The 20,782-nt window shown below is 43.1% G+C and overlaps 1 protein-coding gene across 2 annotated transcripts in view; it reads left to right on the top strand.

Moving 5' to 3' along the window:
• The first annotated feature begins 2,160 nt into the window (after positions 1–2,160).
• Positions 2,161–20,782, top strand: part of nlrc5 (NLR family, CARD domain containing 5) — a 33,354-nt gene continuing 14,732 nt past the window's right edge. Inside the window, exons 1-23 of one of the 2 annotated variants that reach the window (XM_066713507.1) lie at positions 2,161–2,182; positions 3,844–4,151; positions 9,560–9,604; positions 9,982–10,056; positions 10,606–12,340; positions 12,821–12,904; positions 13,239–13,322; positions 13,526–13,609; positions 13,861–13,950; positions 16,010–16,060; positions 16,304–16,354; positions 16,646–16,729; positions 17,183–17,266; positions 17,635–17,724; positions 18,305–18,373; positions 18,672–18,722; positions 18,904–18,987; positions 19,299–19,382; positions 19,615–19,704; positions 19,886–19,933; positions 20,120–20,191; positions 20,431–20,514; positions 20,693–20,776. In XM_066713507.1, coding sequence (XP_066569604.1) covers positions 3,854–4,151; positions 9,560–9,604; positions 9,982–10,056; positions 10,606–12,340; positions 12,821–12,904; positions 13,239–13,322; positions 13,526–13,609; positions 13,861–13,950; positions 16,010–16,060; positions 16,304–16,354; positions 16,646–16,729; positions 17,183–17,266; positions 17,635–17,724; positions 18,305–18,373; positions 18,672–18,722; positions 18,904–18,987; positions 19,299–19,382; positions 19,615–19,704; positions 19,886–19,933; positions 20,120–20,191; positions 20,431–20,514; positions 20,693–20,776 — 3,521 coding nt within the window. In that variant the 5' untranslated portion in view covers positions 2,161–2,182; positions 3,844–3,853. The remainder of the gene's footprint in view (positions 2,183–3,843; positions 4,152–9,559; positions 9,605–9,981; positions 10,057–10,605; positions 12,341–12,820; positions 12,905–13,238; positions 13,323–13,525; positions 13,610–13,860; positions 13,951–16,009; positions 16,061–16,303; positions 16,355–16,645; positions 16,730–17,182; positions 17,267–17,634; positions 17,725–18,304; positions 18,374–18,671; positions 18,723–18,903; positions 18,988–19,298; positions 19,383–19,614; positions 19,705–19,885; positions 19,934–20,119; positions 20,192–20,430; positions 20,515–20,692; positions 20,777–20,782) is intronic. The other variant, XM_066713508.1, reaches the window with a different exon arrangement.

Below are 20,782 nucleotides of genomic sequence, written 5' to 3'. Positions count from 1 at the left end.
TGCAGCGTGATTCTCACGTTCAAGAAACAAAACTGGACCAGATGCCAGTCCATCACAGGGCAACACAAAAGCACACGCACACATACATGCACACGCACACGTACACACACACGCATGCACATGCACACGCAAACTCAAAATGCTCAACTACAGGGCAGTTTAGAACAACCAATCTACCCAAGCATTCCAAAAGCCCCTAATCTTTGAGCACCCATGTTTAAAAAACATTGTAAAAAATAATAATATGAAAGGCTTCTTTTAAAGTTATAAACTACCTAAATGCACTGCTACATGTACTGCTATTTTCTGACCACTAGATGGCACACCAGGTCAATGTCAACCTGCTCCCTGGGCAGAAACAGATCACAGAAGGGATTAGGCCAGTTAAAATGAAGGCTTATGGAGGCAGTGAAAGTAAAACTGTCAAGAGCAAAGAAAACATTCTTTTCAATTATTTTATGGTTCATGTCAAATTCTCGAGATATGTATATTGTATTACACATTTTATGTTTTACCTGGTGTTCAGTTTGTTAAAAAGGCAATAGATATGATTGTGACAACCAACCCCGTTACGGGCCTGGATGTCACAAGTGCGCACTGTCTATTTAACCAGTTATAAATGTATGCTGAAGTAAAGAGTGAAGATCTAAACAATTTCTATTTGTAAATAAGATATTATTCTTTCATGTGGAATTGAAAACAGTGGCATATGATGTATGGGGCCAGAGAAATATAAGACTGAGCAGATTCAATTAGGCCACTCGCCGGTTAAATTACAGACCTGTTTTATGATTTATAAACCTATGGATATAGTAGTCGCGGAAAATGTGGGATTAGTGTATTCCAGCATTACGTCATGATGCCCAAGATACTCAAGTGGCATGGGCTTGTGCACTTTATTGCAGAATATCGCAGCCCTGAATGATCATGCGACACTATCACAAACAAACCAAAAACCTTGAACTTGACAGCTAGACTCAGTTAATTCTCAAAATGAAGAGGCTGCGGCTCTTCTGTCCCCTGCCACAGCAGTAATGCGGTGTGGTGTAATACTGTGGTATCACACACTCATTTCACCCTATACAACCCCATAGCATTTCCACCTGGGAGTCGCTCTGGAAACTTTGACTGGTGTCATGCTGGTGTTTCATTGATTCGCCCCCTTGGAGAAAGAAATCTAGGTACACCGCTGGGTTGGAAAATCGCAAATAAAGCATCACTGACCCGGTTTTAGTGGAACCGGGAAACTACATCAGCTCCTGTTTTAAACTAAAGCGCAAACTAGAATAAGCACTAATACAAGTGCAATATGAATATCAAAAACACACCCAAGTGTAACAAGTGCTTGTGTGTTTGTTTGTCTTTATCCATGAAGCCTTATCTCTCCACTGGTAATCTCATGTCTGTGCTGGGTCTGTCCACACGCAGCCTCAGCTCTTTTCAAACAGTGGGTCGGGTGGGGGTGCAGCACCGGGCCTGGCAGCGCCCCCCAGGACCCCCGTGTGCCTGTCACCCAGCACTCAGCGGCATTTGTGTGTGCGTGCATGTATGTGTATATGTATGTGTGCAGCGTTTAAGCGCTGCGAATAAACGGATGTGCAAACACACGTACTGCGTGTAACATTAACACAAACCTTTGTGTATACACATAGAGGATGAAGTCCGAGTTCTTTCCACTTGTAGCCATAAAGAGAGAAAGAAAGAAAGAAGGAAAGAAGGAAAGATATACCAATAGATAGACTGATACCCACACACAAACATACGTGCATATGGGCATGTGTAGCCTAGAAGTGCCCACTAATCCAAAATACTTGTTTATTTTAATTATTATTATTATTATTATTATTATTTTAATCATCTATCTGCATCTGCACCTCGTAAAATGGGTCTGCACATCTGTATATCAACAGTGTAGAAACATTGTGTTGAATGTAACACAAACTGTAGATAAGGTGTCTAAAAACAAGGGTAAATAAAGTACTAACGCAATAGTGTGTTTTCAGTACAAATATGGATGTATTTTACTGATTTCAAAAACCTACATGGGCTTGTTAGCATTAGCTGCCGATATAAAAAACACAGTTTTATTGTGTATGCGCGGACATATTTAATCCGAAAATAAAACTTTATCTTTAACTTTCACTTTCGTATTCCCACAAATACTGAGGACGGTCCGGGGCTGGTAAGCGTGTCCAAACGTGCTTTTTGTTCTGTATGTATTTCATGTGTGCATATGTTTTTATATGAGCTCATTTTGTATTGCTCGTTACAGGGCTGTGTGCACGCAATTCCGCACACTTGTAAAGTGCTGTTAAAGATGCGGGTTTTTGTCCGCTGGGCATCTTTGTTGAGCCGCATGTTGTCGATGGCGAAATGCTTCTGGATTCGGGAGTTAGAGAGGACGAGACCCGCGGTCTTTAACGAGAATAAAACCGTCCCGAACCAGCACACATGAGGCGGGATTGCAGTACCGGCTCGGTGCGTGAGATCCCACAGGCCCGGCGGAATCCTGGGAAGCTGCAGACCCGAGCTGGCGTAGCCTCTGCGCCTCATCCTCGCCTCTTTATTCCGACACGTCGCTGTGTTTATACACCAATACGAGTACTTACTTATTTTCGGCTCCTGCATTGATTTTATTTCATTGCGAGAAAATCCGATGGCGAGGGAGGCGCGTTAACAGCAGCCAGGACGTTCAGTACAGAGAGCAGCTGAACCGTATTACTCAAAAGAAACATCCCAAACACACCGTTTCAATACTGAAATGCATACATACATGCTTAGGCTACATATACACACATTCATACATATATACATACATGCACATTTATATGTGGAAAACTATTAGCCAAACAGCTACATTCAAAAGTTAAATCCACGGAGGACCTCCTGCTGGTGCCCCCTCAGAGCCCACCTGCCAGTCCACCTGTGTGGCACCCTGCTGCCAGCCTCCCTGCAGCTGTACAGCACAACCACACACCCCTCAGATGGTTCTGATACTGTGCTGTGTTGTAATTTTTGGCATATTTGGTTTTATGTACTCTAAATATAGAAATAAAACAAAATATTAATTATATGTTCTCTTGTGGATTTGGATTGAGAGTGAGTTTCCAACGCCCACACACTAAAAACACACTAATACCTGGATTGTACGTTTGTGCAGTTTCCTCTTCATAATGGAATTGTCTTGAATGTGAGTTGCCTTAGATAAAAGCATCTGACCAATAAATACACTTAGAACGAATGTGTTAAATGTAACACTGTCTGTGTCAGATCAAGGACAATACAACGGTGGTAAAATTAACCAAAGCACGACACAATAATGTGTATGTTAAAATGAAACATTATTGTGTTGTGCTTTGGTGAATTGTAACTCAAAGTTGTATCTGACACAAAGCGTTTAACACTTGTACTAATAGTACAGTGCGCGTCATTGATCTTTTTAGATACAGTTTTACTGTGAACAGTCGAAAAATAGCTTGTTTAAATTGTTTAGATTTTTTTCTACTGTTAACTTTAAACTGGTGTTGAGTGGGTTGGGTGATGTGTGTTGAGATTTTTTTGTTTACTTTTTCTAATAATATTATATATAATAATATAATACTATCTATATTATTATTATTATTATTATTATTATTATTATTATTATTATTATTATTATTATTAATAATAATAATAATAATAATAATCAAGCATTTTAATAAACTAATTTGGCTCCAACTCAAATTAATAAATACATACACACTTATGCTAAATAAGCCTACACACAAAATAGGTAAATTAAGAACAACAACAACAATTATTATAATATTATTATTGTAATGGATATGTGTGTTTTTTCTGCAGGGCTGTCGGGATGGAGGAGGTAGAGGAGCCGGATCTGGTGTCGGAGCTGCGGCTGGTCGGACCCCAGCTGGCGGAGGCGCTGTCCCGGGTGTCGGATGGGGATCTGGACAGGATCATGTGCCTGTTGCGCACGGCGGGGCAGCAGCAGCTCCGGCTCATCCCTGACAGGACGCGTCGGGTGTCCCAGATGGTGGACCTGTTCCTGGGCGAGACCGCCGCGACCTGCCGCCGCTTCATCCACGCCGTGTGCCTGTTCTGCGCGCTGCCCCTGGCGCTGGAGACGCAGCTGATGTCGGCGGCCGGAGAAGGTGAGACACCGCAGTGGAAATCGTTCAGGAGAGTTTCTACAAGCGTTGTGCTCCACATGCAACTTTCTAACCCAAATACAGAAACTACAGCAGCCAAAGCCTTGTTATGTTACAAGGGATTTAATGTGTATTGCTGTTAGTTCATTAGTTAGGTACTGGTTTTTTTCATCACATGGAGTTTATTTGAAAGGAGAGTAAATCTTGTTCTCTAACAAAGTGCTTGATTTAAAAGTCACACCGTGTGGGACTCAGACAAAGCAGGACAGTGGCTTGTGTCGAGTGGGACTGGTAAGAGTGGGAAAAGTACCTGACTAGAGTTTGAATATCTGAAGATGCCTAATGACAGTACGATTTGCATGAAGTATTTTCATATGTATTCATTTAAGGGTAGTAAGCAGGTTGATATCAGTGATAGTTAGTAATCGAGGTAGTAGTAGAAGTTGTACTATACTCAGAGAGGTTAGACTAGGGATGTCCAGCCCTGGTCCTGGAGAGCCCAATCCACTTTTAGGTCACCTTAAATCACCAATTTCTAAATACTGGAAACACATGTGAGTGATTAATCAATTAAGCAAGCCAAGCAAGGGGAACTTTCTTATGTTCTTATGTTAAAGGACTGAGTTTACCACCTGTTTCATTGATCTGAATGAAATAAGATCAGGTGTTTATAAATTGGTAATAAAAGGGTGACCTCTAAAACCTGCTGGATAGCAGCTTTCCAGGACCAGGGTTGGACACCCCTGACTTACACCACATTGGTTTCCAGTCAGCGGCTGTGTAATTAATTATTTTATTTATGTATGTCTGGTTGCCAGACACCAGCACTGTAGAGATGGAGTGGAGGATAAGCTTTAAACTTTAAGGATCAAAGTACAACTTTAAAGCATTACAAAACTGCAGTAATCAGTATACAATACAATAAGCTCATATCCAAGTAAAATGAGATAACAAGTGGAGACAAAACAGTTAAGTTCTACGTGTTATAGGGAGGGGGAGGCAAGAAATTACAGTAAAACAATGGAACTGCTAACAATACAGAAGTACATGGAAGCTAATTAAGTGTAAAATAGCAAGAGTGCTGAGAAGCCCATATTAGACTGCTGTATTACACATAGAGATGGGACAGATGTGTCTGAAGTAAATGCTGGAGGGACTTTGCAGTCCTGACCTTGGTTAGAAGGTTGTTCCACCACAAGGGAGGTATGAGAGTCTGTAGGTAGCTGCATGCAGTCTGGTCAAGACAACAGTAGGTAAGAGCCATGCCTTGAACTGGATGCATGCCAAGATCAGGAGCCAGTGAAGCGAGTGGAGTAGTGTAGTAGCTTGTGTAAATTAAGGCAGAGAGAGCACCAGAGAGCAGCCGAGTTCTGGATGAACTGGAGCAGGAGGGTAGTTGTTGCAGGCAGGCCGGCTGGGAGTGAGTTGCAGTAACACAGGTGGGAGAGAACCAGTGTCTGGACAAGCAGCTGAGTCGAGTAGTTGGTGAGGAGGGGATGGATTCTGTTATGTTGCTCAGGAAGAATTGTCAAGGGTGTGTCAGAGTGGAGATGTGCTGGGAGTAGGACAGAGTGGGGTCAAGGGTGACTACAGGATCCTTAGAGAAAGAAGAGGCGGAGAGTGTGGTATATTCCAGTGGACTACAGTGGAGAGATCAGTAGAAGGTGAACAGGAGGAGGGAAAGAAAAGGAGATCATATTAGTAATGGTAAAGCTTGAGATGATTCGAGTGCATCCAGGAGGAGATAGCAGAGAGACAGAAAGAGATGCGAGAGGGGATGAGGGGAAACTAAGCAAGATCCGGCATCATCTGCATAGAAGTGGTAGGAGAGCCCATGGGATGCGATATGGGGGCCCAGAGAGTTGATGAAGAGTTGGCTCTGACAACGTGGTCGGCAGGAACACAAGGTCGAGGTTTATATAAAATATCCTGTGATTTATACTGCTATTACTCTAAGACAGGGGTTTCCATTTCCCAGGACCAATATGCAAGTAGAAGATCGGCTGTAAGATCTTAATTGTGAAACCGTGAAATATAAGTAAAATATACCGTTTTATATATTTAATAATAATAATAATAATAATAATAATAATAATAATAATAATAATAATAATTACTGGAGTGACACACAGATCGTCAAGTGAGCGATTTGCATTTAATTTTTGTATTTATTAATCCTGCCGATTCCATTGGTGGAGCAGCTCAGATCAGATCAAATCTGCGCTGCACGGACTGGATCTTAATGTTATAATGACTGTTTGTGCTGCTGTGCGGCACTGTGGGAAGATGACAACAAGTGTGGAAGTCTGTCCTGTTGTGATTCATTGTGGGCAGCAATGGACGTTTATTGAAGCATTTTGTTTACCGTTATCTCCTGTATCAAATGGAGATCCCACAATCATTCATATATTATTATTTGTATTTTATTATTTATTTCTTAGCAGACGCCCTTATCCATATTAACACCCCGACCATTTTAAAACTTCATAAAGTTAGCAAAAGAAAGCTGTACATTCTCAAAAAATAATAAAATGTGCCTCATTGTTATCATTAAATCAGTACCACACACAGTATATTAATCTACTACCAGTTTTAGTTATTTTTGACAAAATATTTAAATATGCGTTGATAAAATCGATGAGTATGGCAGCCTCCGGTCAGACCGCTGTGTTGCTCTGTGATAGAATGCAGGCGAACAGTGTACGTCTGTGACGTCACCAACCACGAGTCCCTTTGCTGCAGTGTAATGCATTGTGGTTTTAATGTTGTTTTTTAAATGTAGTTTAGTATTTTAATTCTCAAACTTAATGATGAAGTGAGATTCATGTATTTTACTGCACTTTAGCAATACAACATTTAAATTATGTATTCATCGTATGATGCACTTTTTCTTTAATGTTATGACATGCTTTGGAAATGTGTTCCACTATGTACAATTAAGCATAATGGATTTTATTTGAATTAGGATTAAAGAAGCTCATTGCCCAAAATTAAATGAGACATATTCCGAAAATGATCGAGATAGTGAAGTGCTATTACTATTGCTTTTTTATATTTGTAAATGTACAATAATCTGTGACCAAAAATGGAACCTGCATATTTATAATCTGTTTCGGAAATATCTCTCAGTGCCTCGCTTCATTCAGCTTTACATTCAGCAGCAGAATTCCCATTAGCAGACTGGAGCTCACATGCTCTCCAGCCCACAGAGGGATATGGGGGGGAGTTCAAGGTGGGGGGATGTTCGCAGTAGATACAGGTGGCGGGAAGATGGGTGGAATGGTTCTATTTGTCCATAGCTTTTTGATTATCTTGTATCGTAGATTGGGGTTTCTTTCATTGGCATGTTTGATTAATAACTTAATTACAACAAAAATAAATATAAATATTGTATACAAAAATTACCGTTTAGCCCTTGTATACAACTTTTACAACCATATTTTATCATTGGTACCCTTTGCCACTTCGCAAAGTTAACAAACCAGACCTTTGAGCCTTTTAGACCTTTTAGGCAAATAAAGTAGTACAAAAAGTTTTCATGCATATATGTATACACACACACACACACACACACACACACACACACACACATATTTATATAACGATCGAGTAAAGTGGTCCGGACCCCAGAGCAAAGATTACATAGGGTAAATGGACCTTCGAGAAATAATGTTGGGAGCCCCTGCTCTAACATATACTCCAATTTGACATTGTTTGATCGCATATGATACTTTTTTCTGTTCCAGTTGGACCTTTTGCTGCCTTGTACTGCAGTTTGTCTGTCTGTTGCTTTTTTCTGTCTTAAATTTCGAAAGCAAAAGAGATGTAAATTGTGTAATCTTATTGAAGACGCATAGTACGAATGTGCGCAGTTGACCGTTTTCTCCTCAACCACATACGACTCATATTTGACTGTATTCAATAACATTTTAAACAATGCAATTCACTATTTATTATTACTAATAATTAATAATAATGTTGCTGCGATCTGGGACTTTTCGTGACTGTTGTGTTACATGAGGTGTTGCAGTGTGTTTGTATGATTATCAGGGTTGCAAGAAGCAATGCTGAAAATCCCCCTGGTGGTTAGCCAATTTCACAGGTTCCCCACCAATACACAAACACACTTATTAGAGATGGGAAAGTAAATGTGTAATTTTATTGACTTTTATACGTTGCATATGAAAGTTTTTAATGCAACACAAATGTATTGCACATTTTTCTGTACCCAAAATATGAACTAAAGTAAGTGTCATTAAAGGGTAATTTTACTGATGGTGGTTCTGTTCTGGTACAGCAGGTAATTCGCTATTCTTTTCTGACTCTAATGCTGAGAAGATTCACCTGAGGTGCTTTTAGCCCAGTCTCCTCTTGTGAAGGTGTGCATTTAAATGAGTCTTTAGTGTATGATAGTAGGATGTTTCCCTGATGGACTATGGTGCATATTAGTCATATAGTCATAGTCTTTGACAAGTGTGTTCACTGTTTTAGTCTGATATATATATAGTAAAAGATTGTTTTGACATTTTTATTTTTTGCCTTTGAAAGCTGCAACAGAACCAGTGAAATATATTTTAAAAATAGTAGTACAGTACCTGTTTACTGCTTTCCCTGCCAATACAGCTGCTCTCTTTTATTACCTTATGTTTTATTCATGCCGGTGATTCCAGGTCGCAAGAAACCTGAAACGCTACATTATTATTATTATTATTATCGTTGTTGTTGGTCTTGTTATTCGTAGTTGCTATTGGTGATGATGATGATAATAATGTCTGAATAGTTTTATATCATATGAAACTGAAACTATTTTCCTGCTTGTAACTGAAGTGACTCTTCAGAAAAATTGAGCCTGTGTAAAACAAACAGGCCATACAGTAAGATAAGAGTAAGATAAGCGTAAGATATGTGATCAGGGCTGAGCGATGACTGCAAATGGATGGGGAGTCTGATTAGAGCCGGGCAGCCAGGACGGAGATCACATGCTGATCCAAATCGGCAGGAACAAATATCCTGTGATTTCCGTATGCAAATGCATTTTGATATCCGTATATGCCATGTACACTGTAAATCTTCACTGCTGATTGGCTATCGACCATATGACATATATGACGTGTCGAATAATTATTGATCTTATCTGTTAAAAAAGCAGAAGCAACTTACAAGCATGGTGAATTGCTGTATGGAGATTTTGCTACGCATACCAAGAAGTGTGGGAAGAGGGTGTGAATGGCAGAACAGAATAGTAATCCTAATAAAGTTCTTGCAAGAGACCAAAATTGACTGGTTAAACTTGATTGCCTAACAAGAGTTATTATTGGGTATTGCCAAGTCGATTGCATGTTGTAAACAGAATAGACATATTAACAATTAGTTTGATGTCCATTGATGTTGTTTTGACTGCTGTACTTCAGGTTGTCCAACTGAACCAATTTGTGAGAACGAGCAAGCAGACACAGGTAATTAAACACACTAACGCTCTGGAGATATAGACCTGTAGACACCTACTGCACAATACTATTTAATTTGGGGATCAGTAGTCAGCCATTTTATGAACTGTACCCTGCTGGGATTTGGTAGTGACGATCACATGCTTTATCACATTTTCTTTTTCTTTTTCTTTTTGAGTGGTTCATAAAAAAAATCAATGGAGAGGGTTACTCATGGAGCTGTTTCTATTCGATCAGCTTGTTTTTTCACCCTCTGCTGTGCTGGGTGGGTCACCTCACAGGAGATGACACACTTGTTTTACTTTTGCATGCTATCTGCACCACTGCTAGCTCATCATTGCAGGCCGTAGGTGTGATGTGAACTGATTTGTGTTGTTTTGTCTCAGAACCACCAGACAGAAACAGAAAGCGTCGCCAAGAAGGAAGCTTCCCTCCTGTGCCAGAGAAGCACCCATGCATAGGTAAAACACGAACATTATAACTATTTTGATATCAAAGTGAACATGTATTTTTCTTGTTTTGAGTCTCTCCTGTTCCCTTCAATGAGCCTTTTTCATCGTCAGCTCCCTGTGCTGCAGGTTTCTGGCCATTGCAGAAAGTTGGGCCTCATTTAGCTCAGCCATGTTGGCATAAACTCATGTGCTGCAGGATTGGATGACCTGATCACTTGCTCCAACTGGACAACAAATCCACTCGCATAGTCAGGGCGGTTGAGTGGTCCAGTGACACAGCCCTCCCAAGTCCACATGACTATACATGAGTTAGTGGGAATTTGCCTGCTGCAGACAGGCCATGGGTAACCTGCAAGTTGACAGGCTGTCCCATTAGCAGACAGTCCAGTGATGTGAAAGCTGTTTCTGTTCCATCAGAAAGCCTAATAGAGAGATGTCCCCCTGCAGCTTCTGTGTGTTCCTTCCCTGCTCAATCAATGCAATAACCTATCATGTTTTGTCAGCCCAGTGTACACACCTTATCCCCTGTTACTTTTCTTTGTATCGTTCTTCATTAAGTCTCACCTGAAATGTACAAATCCACCATGAAGCGCCTGCTGTTGCAACGGTACCAAAGAGTCAGCCAGGGGGTCCGGCGGCTGGTGAGGCTGCATGAGACGTGTGTGAGCCTGGTCAACAGGAACACAGTGAAGCTGAAGGAGAGGGTGGACCGCTTGTGGGGGGACACCCCGGGACTGCAGGACTCTGATGATGGCGTTGATCGCGTGGTGAAAATAATGGACCTGCTGCAACCCTCCACTACCTCCCAGTCACGGGTCATTGTGCTGCTGGGCAGTGCAGGAACAGGCAAGACTCTGCTGATGCACTGTGTTGGCCACCATTGGGCACAGGGGGCCTTTGATTCATTCCAGTTCTTCTTCCTGTTTGAATTCCGACAGCTGAATTTAATCAAGAGGACCCTGTCTTTGCAGCAGCTGCTCTTTGAGTTCTTCCTCCAGCCCGAAGTTGGTGAGAGGGACTCTATGTTTGACGTCATATTGGCCAACCCCCGGAGCGTTTGCGTTGTGTTCGATGGCTACGACGAGTTCTGCTGTAAGTTCACAGCCCTTAGAAGGGACACGCCCGTAGACCCCCGGAGGCCCCTACACATGGCTGAGCTCTTCTCCAGCCTCTACACCGGGCGGATGCTGCAGGGGTGCACGCTCGTTGTGACCTGTCGGCCCAAGGACGTGATGGACTTGCCTCTGGGAGCTGTGGACGAGGTGGGGGAGGTGCCGGGATTCGACCACCGGCGCGTGCATGAGTACGCCCAGGACTACTTCAAGGACAGCCCGCACAGGGAGCAGGTGCTGGGCCATCTGATGAGCAGTAGGACTATTCTGAACATGTGCTATGTCCCAGCGCTGTGCTTCATCAGCTGCGTCTGCCTGGAGTACCTTCTGCGCCAGAGATCCCCACTGACTAGTCTCCCCCACACAATGACTCAGTTCTATATCCAGATCATCATGGCCTTCCTCAGCAGGAGGCAGGTGGGCCACCTCCCAGAGGGGCCAGGGCCACCGCCATCGCTGCTGCAGAGGTCCAGGCAGGAGATAGAGGAGCTGAGCCGGCTGGCCATGGAGGGGCTGGAGCAGAGCAACATCGTGTTCTACGCCCAGGACCTGCCCCCCGCTGTGCTGAAGTTTGCATCTGACTCTGGGTTTTTCTCAAGGTTCGAGGTCAAGAAGGAGGACGGCTCTGAGGGCATGGGCTGCGCCTTCGTCCACCTGACCATGCAGGAGTTCTTTGCCGCGCTGCACCTGATGACCAGCGAGGTCGTGCAGGAGGCCCAGCTGAAGAAGAAGTTCAACCTGAAGTCCCGCTGGACCACCAAGACTGACCCCAAGACAGTGTTCACGGACACTTATCACCTGTACGTGTCCGGCCTGGCCTCCCGAGACTGCGCCTCCTTCCTGGGCCAGCTGTCGCGGCACAGCGCAGCATGGGTGGAGAAGCGGCAGAGCGCCATCCTGAAGATCCTGCGCAGCCTGGCCACCGGCACTCTGACTGGGCCCAAGCTGGTGGAGCTGTGCCGTTGTGCCTACGAGACCCAGGACGACAACCTGGCCGCCTTGGTCGGCAACCGGTCCCGATATGAGCTGAGGAACTTCCGGATCTCCCCTGTGGACATGATCGCACTGGCCTTCGTCATCAACAACGCCAAGAAGCAGGTCTGCCTGGACATCGCTGGATGCTCTGTGGAGCCCGACTGCTTGGACATCCTGCCCACCTGTAACTACATAGACTCGCTAATGTGAGTGGTGTGCGCCCCAGCATCGTCACTGTATTTAGATTATTAAAATTAATAAAAACCTGATTAAATAAGCAATACACTCTTGGATTAGACAGTAATCTGTTTGGTTTGTTAGAGACACATGGCTAGGTGTCACATTCTATTATAGGTATAACCACCATGAAATGTAACGGTGAACTAGTGACACCTTTTTTTCATTTAGCTTTATGATTCGAACTCCAAAACTCAAACTCATATAAACAAACAGGGCTTTAGAGATTAACCAGAAAACATACGAGCCAGAGACCCCTCAGAGATCTGTGGACAGTTACTCACACTACTGAAATCTTCACAGAAGGTGGATGTTGTGCCTGCATGTGCATATGAATTTGTGTTGGGGTTTCTTTTTATATACTTTTAATATCCTTTTTTTATAAATATACTTTGCTATTCATAGACTATCAACTCAATTTCTCTTTTGCCTTTTGGTTGTTTTTTCAGCTTTCGGAGTCGGAAATATGATGACAGGTTTGCAGAAGCGCTGTCTGACATTCTTCCCAGAGTTGAACGTCTCCAGAAACTAGAGTAAGCGTGGGCCACATTTATTGTGGAAAGCAGTTTTGTTTATTGTGGTGCACAGAGAAGAGTGTGGAGGTGGGGTGTTTGCAGGTGTGTGACACAAGAGGCCAGAAATGCCTTCATGCTGTGTCCAAATAAATATCTGGGAAGGTTGCAATAAATAAAGAAAGAAAAAAAGCTTTTACAGGAAGTAAGGGTTACAGAATCAATGGTAAAATCGGAACTGAATATTTGCAAGCTTTACCGAGCCACGCCTCTTCCAAAACCCAGACAGAAATTTGCAATTGCACTGAAAATAAAACCGAAACTGTGTTCACACCAGCCTCTGTTCTGGCTTTAGGTTCGTCAGTGGGAGTATTGGAGAAGGGGGGGTGGCAAACCTGGCCCGAGCACTGCAGAGCTGTCCACACCTCACCGAGCTGAAGTAACCCTTTCAACTTGTCAAATTAGTCCTTTTAAAGATATATTATCCTAGGATTTTATGGGATGCAGCAGATTTGCAATATAAAAAACTAAACTAATTGCAGATCATAATTATTTAAAGAGAAAAAAGCTAAGTAAAAATGTCAAACAATTGTTTTGTGATGTTACTAATTTATTCTATGTGTTTTTTTTTGTAATATGTAGTTTGAGTGATAATTTCCTGACTGACAGTGGGATCTCATTAATTGCAAACACTTTCCCAATGTTGAAAACCATCCAAAGTGTTAAGTGAGTTTACTGTTTATCCTTTCTCTCACTTTTTAATCCATTGTTTTATCCTGGTGGTCAGACACACAAACATACATAAATGTTGTTCATCTCAGTTTGGGCTCAGATCAGATGTTCACTGCAGTAAAAAATCAGAAATCAAGTACTGAGCTGTTACAGCTACTGAGATAGTGTTACAGACGCTGAAAAAAACATATATATATATATATTAAAAAAATACAAGCACAGACACAGTGTATATTGTGTTTCAGTTTGGGTAACAACACCTGCACAGTCGATGGGATCATCAACCTTGTCAAAACAATGAGCTCTTGCTTACACATCCAGGAAATACATGTCAAGTAAGTTGAATACATATATATGTACTATTTGCCTGTATCTGACTGGAGATATAATCCATTATATAATTGTATATAGCTAATTGAAACATACTCTACCTTTCAAACGTTTAGGGTCATTTAGAAATGTCCTTGTTTTTTTAAAGAAAAGCAACATTTATGTCCATTAAAATAACATTAGATTGATCAGAAATACAGTGTAGACATTCCTAATGTTGTAAATTACTATTTTAGCTGGAAACGGCTGATTTGTAATGGAATATCTACAGAGGTGTACAGAGGCCCATTATCAGCAACCATCAGTCCTGTGTTCCAATGGCACGTTGTTTGCTAATCCAAGTTTATCATTTTAAAAGGCTAATTGATCATTAGAAAACCCTTTTGCAATTATGTTAGCACAGCTGAAAACTGTTGTGCTGATTAAAGAAGCAATAAAACTGGCCTTTAGACTAGTTTAATTGTTACTTGAGTTAGACTTGAACTGTTTAAGAATCTGGAGCATCAGCAATTGTGGGTTCGATTACAGACTCGAAATGGCCAGAGACAAAGAACTTTCTTCTGAAACTCGTCAGTCTATTCTTGTTCTGAGAAACAAAGGCTATTCCATGTGAGAAATTGCCAAGAAACTGAAGATCTCGTACAGCGCTGTGAACTACTCTCTTCACGGAACAGCGCAAACTGGCTCTAACCAGAATAGAAAGAGGAGTGGGAGGCCCCGGTGCACAACTGAGCAAGAGGATAAATACACTAGAGTGTCTAGTGTGAGAAACAGACGCCTCACAGGTCCTCAACTGGCAGCTTAATTAAATAGTACCCGCAAAACACCAGTCTCAGCGTCAACAGTGAAGAGGTGCCATATCTCAGACTGATTAAGATCAATATGGGCAAAAGAACACAGACACTGGACAGAGGAAGATTGGAAAAAAGTGTTATGGACAGACGAATCTAAGTTTGAGGTGTTTGGATCACAAAGAAGAACATTCGTGAGACGCAGACAAAATGAAAGGATGCTGGAGGAGTGCTTGACGCCATCTGTCAAGCATGGTGGAGGCAATGTGATGGTCTGGGGGTGCTTTGGTGGTGGTAAAGTGGGAGATTTGTACAGGGTTAAAGGGATCTTGAAGAGGGAAGGCTATCACTCCATTTTGCAACGCCATGCCATACCCTGTGGACGGCCCTTGATTGGAGCCAGTTTCCTCCTACAAGAGGACAATGACTCAAAGCACAGCTCCAAACTATGCAAGAACTATTTAGGGAAGACAGCTGGTATTCTGTCTATAATGGAGTGTCAAGCACAGTCACCGGATCTCAACCCTATTGAGCTGTCGTGGGAGCAGCTTGACCGTATGGTACGTAAGAAGTGCCCATCAAGCCAATCCAACTTGTGGGAGGTGCTTCAGGAAGCACGGGGTGAAATCTCTTCAGATTACCTCAACAAATTGACAGCTAGAATGCCAAAAGTCTGCAAGGCTGTAATTGCTGAAAATGGAGGATTCTTTGATGAAAGCAAAGTTTGAAGGACACAATTATTATTTCAATTAAAAATCATTATTTCTAACCTTGTCAATTACTATATTTCCTATTCATTTTGCTATAGGTCCTATTCAAATTCATTTCATGCATGTTTTCATGGAAATCAAGGACATTTCTAAGTGACCCCCAAACTTTTGAATGGTAGTGTAGATGCAGTATACAGTATGTGCAGTATGTCATAGCAATGTAATAGTGCTTCCCTCCTTAAGGAGTGTTGTAGAAGACTGGATGCTAGCACGAAAACAACAATATTTTAAACTACACACAGATTTATAAATATTTTAGGATTAAAGTACTGTCCAATGAATGGTCTTATGGTGACATTTAGTAGAGTCATATAGGTCAGGTTAGAGTTGGGGATGGGGTTTGTTTTCTTGGTAAACTTAGACTTCCTCTAGGAATAGGCGTGTGTTTCCATAGGGGCTTACTAGGACACAAGGACTGGGTATTGGCTAGGGTTAGGATTCTGGCTAGTATAAGGGTTGCTAATAAGGTTTTAACTGTTCCCCTCTCTCTATCTCTCTCTCAGTGGAACCAAAGAAGCAAAAGTCCTGTTTTACATGGATTCAGATACCCAGAGGTAAGAGTAGCTGAATTACTTTGTTTGTTTTCTGTTTCTTTACTCTCCATGTAAAGAACCTGCCTTTTGCTGCAGTGTCACTTTCTGAGGTTGTGTCCCTCATGTGGGCTGTGTATTGCGGTTCGCTCTGCAGTCAGCTGGTGAATTCCATGCAGACGAATGTTTTATTTGGGTGCTGGGTTCGTGACTCCTTCCTCTTTCAGTATTGCTGAGAGTTCTGTCTCTGTGCTCTCTCCTCTGAAGCTCTGCTGAGGCGCAACGCAGGCGTCGCACTGGTGCCGGACGCACACTCAGGTATGGGGCATTCGTTCTTGTGACCGGGAGAGGGGGTGGAGTTCTGTGTGAGAGGTTCTGTGTAAAAGCCCATTTCTTGTGCCATGTCATAGCAGTGGCTTGGCTACTATTGGTATTGCTGACACTGCTGACTGAGACCAGTCATGCAATAATTAGAACAATTGCTAAAAAACATCAGCCCATATCTTTAATTTATTAACTTACTTTTTTGGTTTCTTACTACCTTTCTTCTGCTTTTTCATGATGATGCTGTCTTTTTGTTCATTTCCTTTCTTTCTCATGCACCTCAAGCCTTCTGAACTGCACTTTGACCCCTAAAGACATGAAGAACCTGTGTGAACTTCTGACCAGATGTCCAGGACTGTCTGATGTTAAGTGAGTGTTCTGAAATACATATTAGTAACAAGCCATAACAACAACAACAATAACAACAACAGCTTTGAAATCTCACAGTGGATAGGGTGGTAGGGTGGAAGTAGTGGAGGAGGAAGTCATATGGTGTGTTTGCAACAACGGACAATTTTCCAGTCTGTTTGAGTTGATATACTGCAGACTAAGTGTGAAAAAAACATCAACAGGAGGCTGTTTCCTTCTGCAGTGTGTCTGCAGAATACAGCTGCAGTTCAAAGTCTGCTGTTAGGTGGAATCCCCCTTCCCTGCAGTGGAAAGTACTGTACTGTCCTGTGCCTCGCATAGGTCTCTGTTGGCAGAGTTAGAAAGGAGTCTGGAAGCACTCTTTGCACCCCTGTGTGTCTGTGCCAGTGTGGTGTAGGACCTGCCGTGAGTGCGCCCTGCTAAATTGCCACTATGTTTGTGTTGCGAGTGCAGCCTGTCTGGGAACCTGCTGAAAGACCCCGCCTTCAGGGTGCTGGGGGACTTCCTGCCGCAGGTCAGCGTCTCGGGGCGGATCAGGTGAGTCAGCGTGCCGCTCCACGCAGCCGCCGCACTGCGCCCTCCTCACACTGCTTATATTTTTTCACCCAGTGTAGCTTAACAGACTTCAGAATGGAGGTGCATCAGTAACATGAATAGTTGGTGTGTGTGTGTCAGAAGGGTCGGGGGGGGGAATTTAGCTCTTATACTGATTGGGTTAAACATGGTATTAAACATGGCCTCTACTTCTGCTGGTCACCTGGTTAGAGGATCACATGACACAGGTGTCACATTAACTGGTTGCAGTGCCTGCATTTTCAGTGCTGCTGGGTTTTACGTACCTCTTCATCAGCAACTGGTGTCAGAACTGTCTGCTGTGATCGCTGTACCTGTGCTGTCTTTTTCAGCATCTGCAACAACACCATCTCTGTGGAGGGGATGTGCTGCCTGGCCCGTGCTCTGACGCTGTGCCCCAGGACAGAGGCGCTCGAGATCAGGTAGGGGGCGTCTCGCACTCATCTGACATGCCTGTACAGTGCAGCTCTGTGGGTGAACACCAGAGCAGTCCTTTCTATTGCCACACCCTTGTGTGCTGGGCCTTAGCAGGGCAGTGGGCTCTTATCAGTTTATTTATTTATTTATTTTGCAGGTGCTTGTATTTGCTGATTAAATTAATTGATGTGTGGAGAGGTTTCATTATGTGCCTTTCACTATGCCTGCCTACTTCTGCTTTCAAACCTCCTGTTGTATAATATTTCAGCCCTCACAGCAGAAGTGGTGACTGCAAGTCTTGCTACCTTCTTGCGAGAAAGGCCCTGATCCCAAAGCTCCTCTCCGTCTTCCCCTAACTGTTTATTTTCTTTGTGTTTGTGCACTTGTGTTTATTAGTAGTAGAAAGTGGTTTACGACGATAAATACAATTGCATTTTTAAGAACAACTGGTTTGTAATCCACGTGTGAATGTGTGAAGCATAACCTCTTAGTCTAGGCCTTAACTGTGTTTGGACACACTGCACACCTGCCAGATGGGGGCTGGTTTGCAGTCTTCCTTTCTGATTGTCAGTGTTGCTCCCACAGTCTGCAGCAGGGCAGCCAGATCATTGTGAAGTTTGCAGGAGAACCACAGAAGGGTGGGGGCTATCCTGGGTGAGCAGAGTTTTCCTCTCTTTCCATCATGACTAATATTCATAAATGAACAGATATCATCGATTACAGGTGAAGCATGTCAGTGGTTTAGTAATAGACACCCGTTATCTTAAACAGTTCAAGTCTAACTCAAGTAACAATTGTACAAGTGTACATCATGTCCAGTACTGTACTTTGTGTTCAGATGGAAAAATATATATTTATTTGTTGATGCCGATACACTTCAAAAACATGATTTCCTTTATGTTATTTCCTTACACACTTGCACTCTTGATGGGTGTTGTTTGTTTCTCCTCAGAGTGGAAGACAGCACAGGCCAGCAACTTCCTGTGGTTTCTAAAAGACTCCAGTAAGCTTTAACAATGTATTAATGTATTTGTTCTGTAATCATGGAAGTAATTATTACATTTAATGATTTAGTAATTAACTACTGCTGCTACTATGACCATAATAATAATGCTTATTATTATAAAAAATAATAATCACCATCATCATCTATGCTCCATCTCATGGCAGTTCATTTCCCACAGGCTGACTAACTGCAATATCCAGCCCGGACACCTGGACAGGCTGTTGAAAACACTGAAGGGCTGTGACAGCCTGGAGCTGCTAGAGTGAGTGATCGGTCACAGCTGGGTGTGAAGGGGAGGGACGCCACCAAATCATCGGTGGCGTTTCATCCAGGGTTGGGAGGGTTACTTTTAAAAAGTATTCCGTTAGAGAATACTGATCCCTTGTTTTGAAAATAATCTGTAACCTAATCCAGTACATTACTCCAAGTCAGTAACATAATCAGAATACTTTTAGATTACTTTTTCCTTTAACAAAAGCAGCTGAGTTCAAAAAGTGAAACAAAATGTTCTACACATTCTAATATGATTGACGGATTGTCCGTGGCCCCTGGGTAACTCTGTCATTTCCACAGCTTGTCAGGCAACGCCCTGGGGAACAGGGGCCTGAAGAAACTGCTGGACGCGCTGCCTACACTCCGAGGCATCAGAGAGATCGAGTAAGTCCCATGAAGGGTCCTTCCAAGTGCTGCAAGAGACTGGTTATTCTGCTAGGGCTCTCTTCTGCTTTGAACTTCACCATGCATGCAAACCTCTATGCTTGCCGTGTGTGTGCTGTCAGCCCAGGTGTCTGAGGTCAGCAGGGAGTCAGTGAGAGAGCACAGTGTATGAGTGGGTGCAAGATGGCACTGGTGCGGCCCTGACTGAGCCGTCGCTCTCCTCTCCCTGCAGCGCTAGTGACGGCAAGGTGACGATGGAAGGTGTGATCTGGCTGGCCGACTCTCTGGGCAGCTGCAGAGACATGAGCGACGTTGACGCGAGGTAAGCCCGTCACGCTGACCAACATCACGCCGAGCCTCTGGCAATCGGGCCGCATGTCCAAACATACGGCCCTGTTCAGTGCTCAGACAAGGTCGATGGTGTTTGCCAAATGTAATAAATTGTGTAGTGTACATTATTATTTCACACTTTTCTACTAGTTCTTTGGTTGTTTTCTTTGCAGCTGTGGAGGTTCAAAGAGGCTCATAATCAGGTTTCACAGGAGTGCCAGGTAATAATGCAGGGAAGGTGTTTTTTCTATTTACACATTCATGTATTCGTTCATTTTTCCCCAACATCAATCTATCACCCAACAAGACAGTGGCCTCACTCTCACAGCACCGTTTAAGACTCTCTGATGTTTTCTATGCAGACAGCATTTTCACTGACGCACTGACACACTGAACTGTCATTTCAGCAGACCTGTGGGGATCCCTCCTGCTGAGACAGGACCTCAGGGGAATGGCCATGGAGTGTGTAAGACATTGAGGTACGGCGCTGGCAGCAATAGCCCACCTGACTCTGATCTAGAGCACGACACAAATTCTGTTTCGGGATTTAGTTTTCCAAACCACCCTGTTGTGTTCTACTGAGTGATATCCCAATGGATTGTGTTTAGTTCAGTTTTGATATATTCTTATGTCTACGTTGTCTCCACACTGTATTCTGATTGATCTGTGCCCAGCTCTTTGAAGTCACGGGCCTCTCTCACCTTCTTTGTTTTGCCAGGCTGTGCAGCAGTGCCATCCAGTCGGCCGCCATGGACAAGCTGTGTGCGAGACTGACGAGATGCCTGAGTCTGTCTGAACTGGAGTGAGTTCCTCAGCTGTTTTAAGATGGACTTACACTCACTGCACGCACACTGAACACTACAGCGGCTCACTGCACAGCACGTTTGCATGTTTGGAATGGTAGGGCCCCAGAGCTCAGATTATTTACTGATTGATTGGTTGGTTGATAAACTAACACCACCGCTTTCTCTTTTTCGCAGTTTTTCTGACAACAACCTGGATGAGGCGTCCATTGAGAAGCTTCTGAAGCACCTTCCACAGATGCAGGAACTGAAGCTGCTGAAGTATGG

Source organism: Amia ocellicauda, chromosome 9 (genome assembly GCF_036373705.1).
Source record: "Amia ocellicauda isolate fAmiCal2 chromosome 9, fAmiCal2.hap1, whole genome shotgun sequence".
Taxonomy (NCBI): domain Eukaryota; kingdom Metazoa; phylum Chordata; class Actinopteri; order Amiiformes; family Amiidae; genus Amia; species Amia ocellicauda.
Note: the sequence above shows the minus strand (reverse complement) of the source record. Positions and strands in the feature narration are given on the sequence as shown.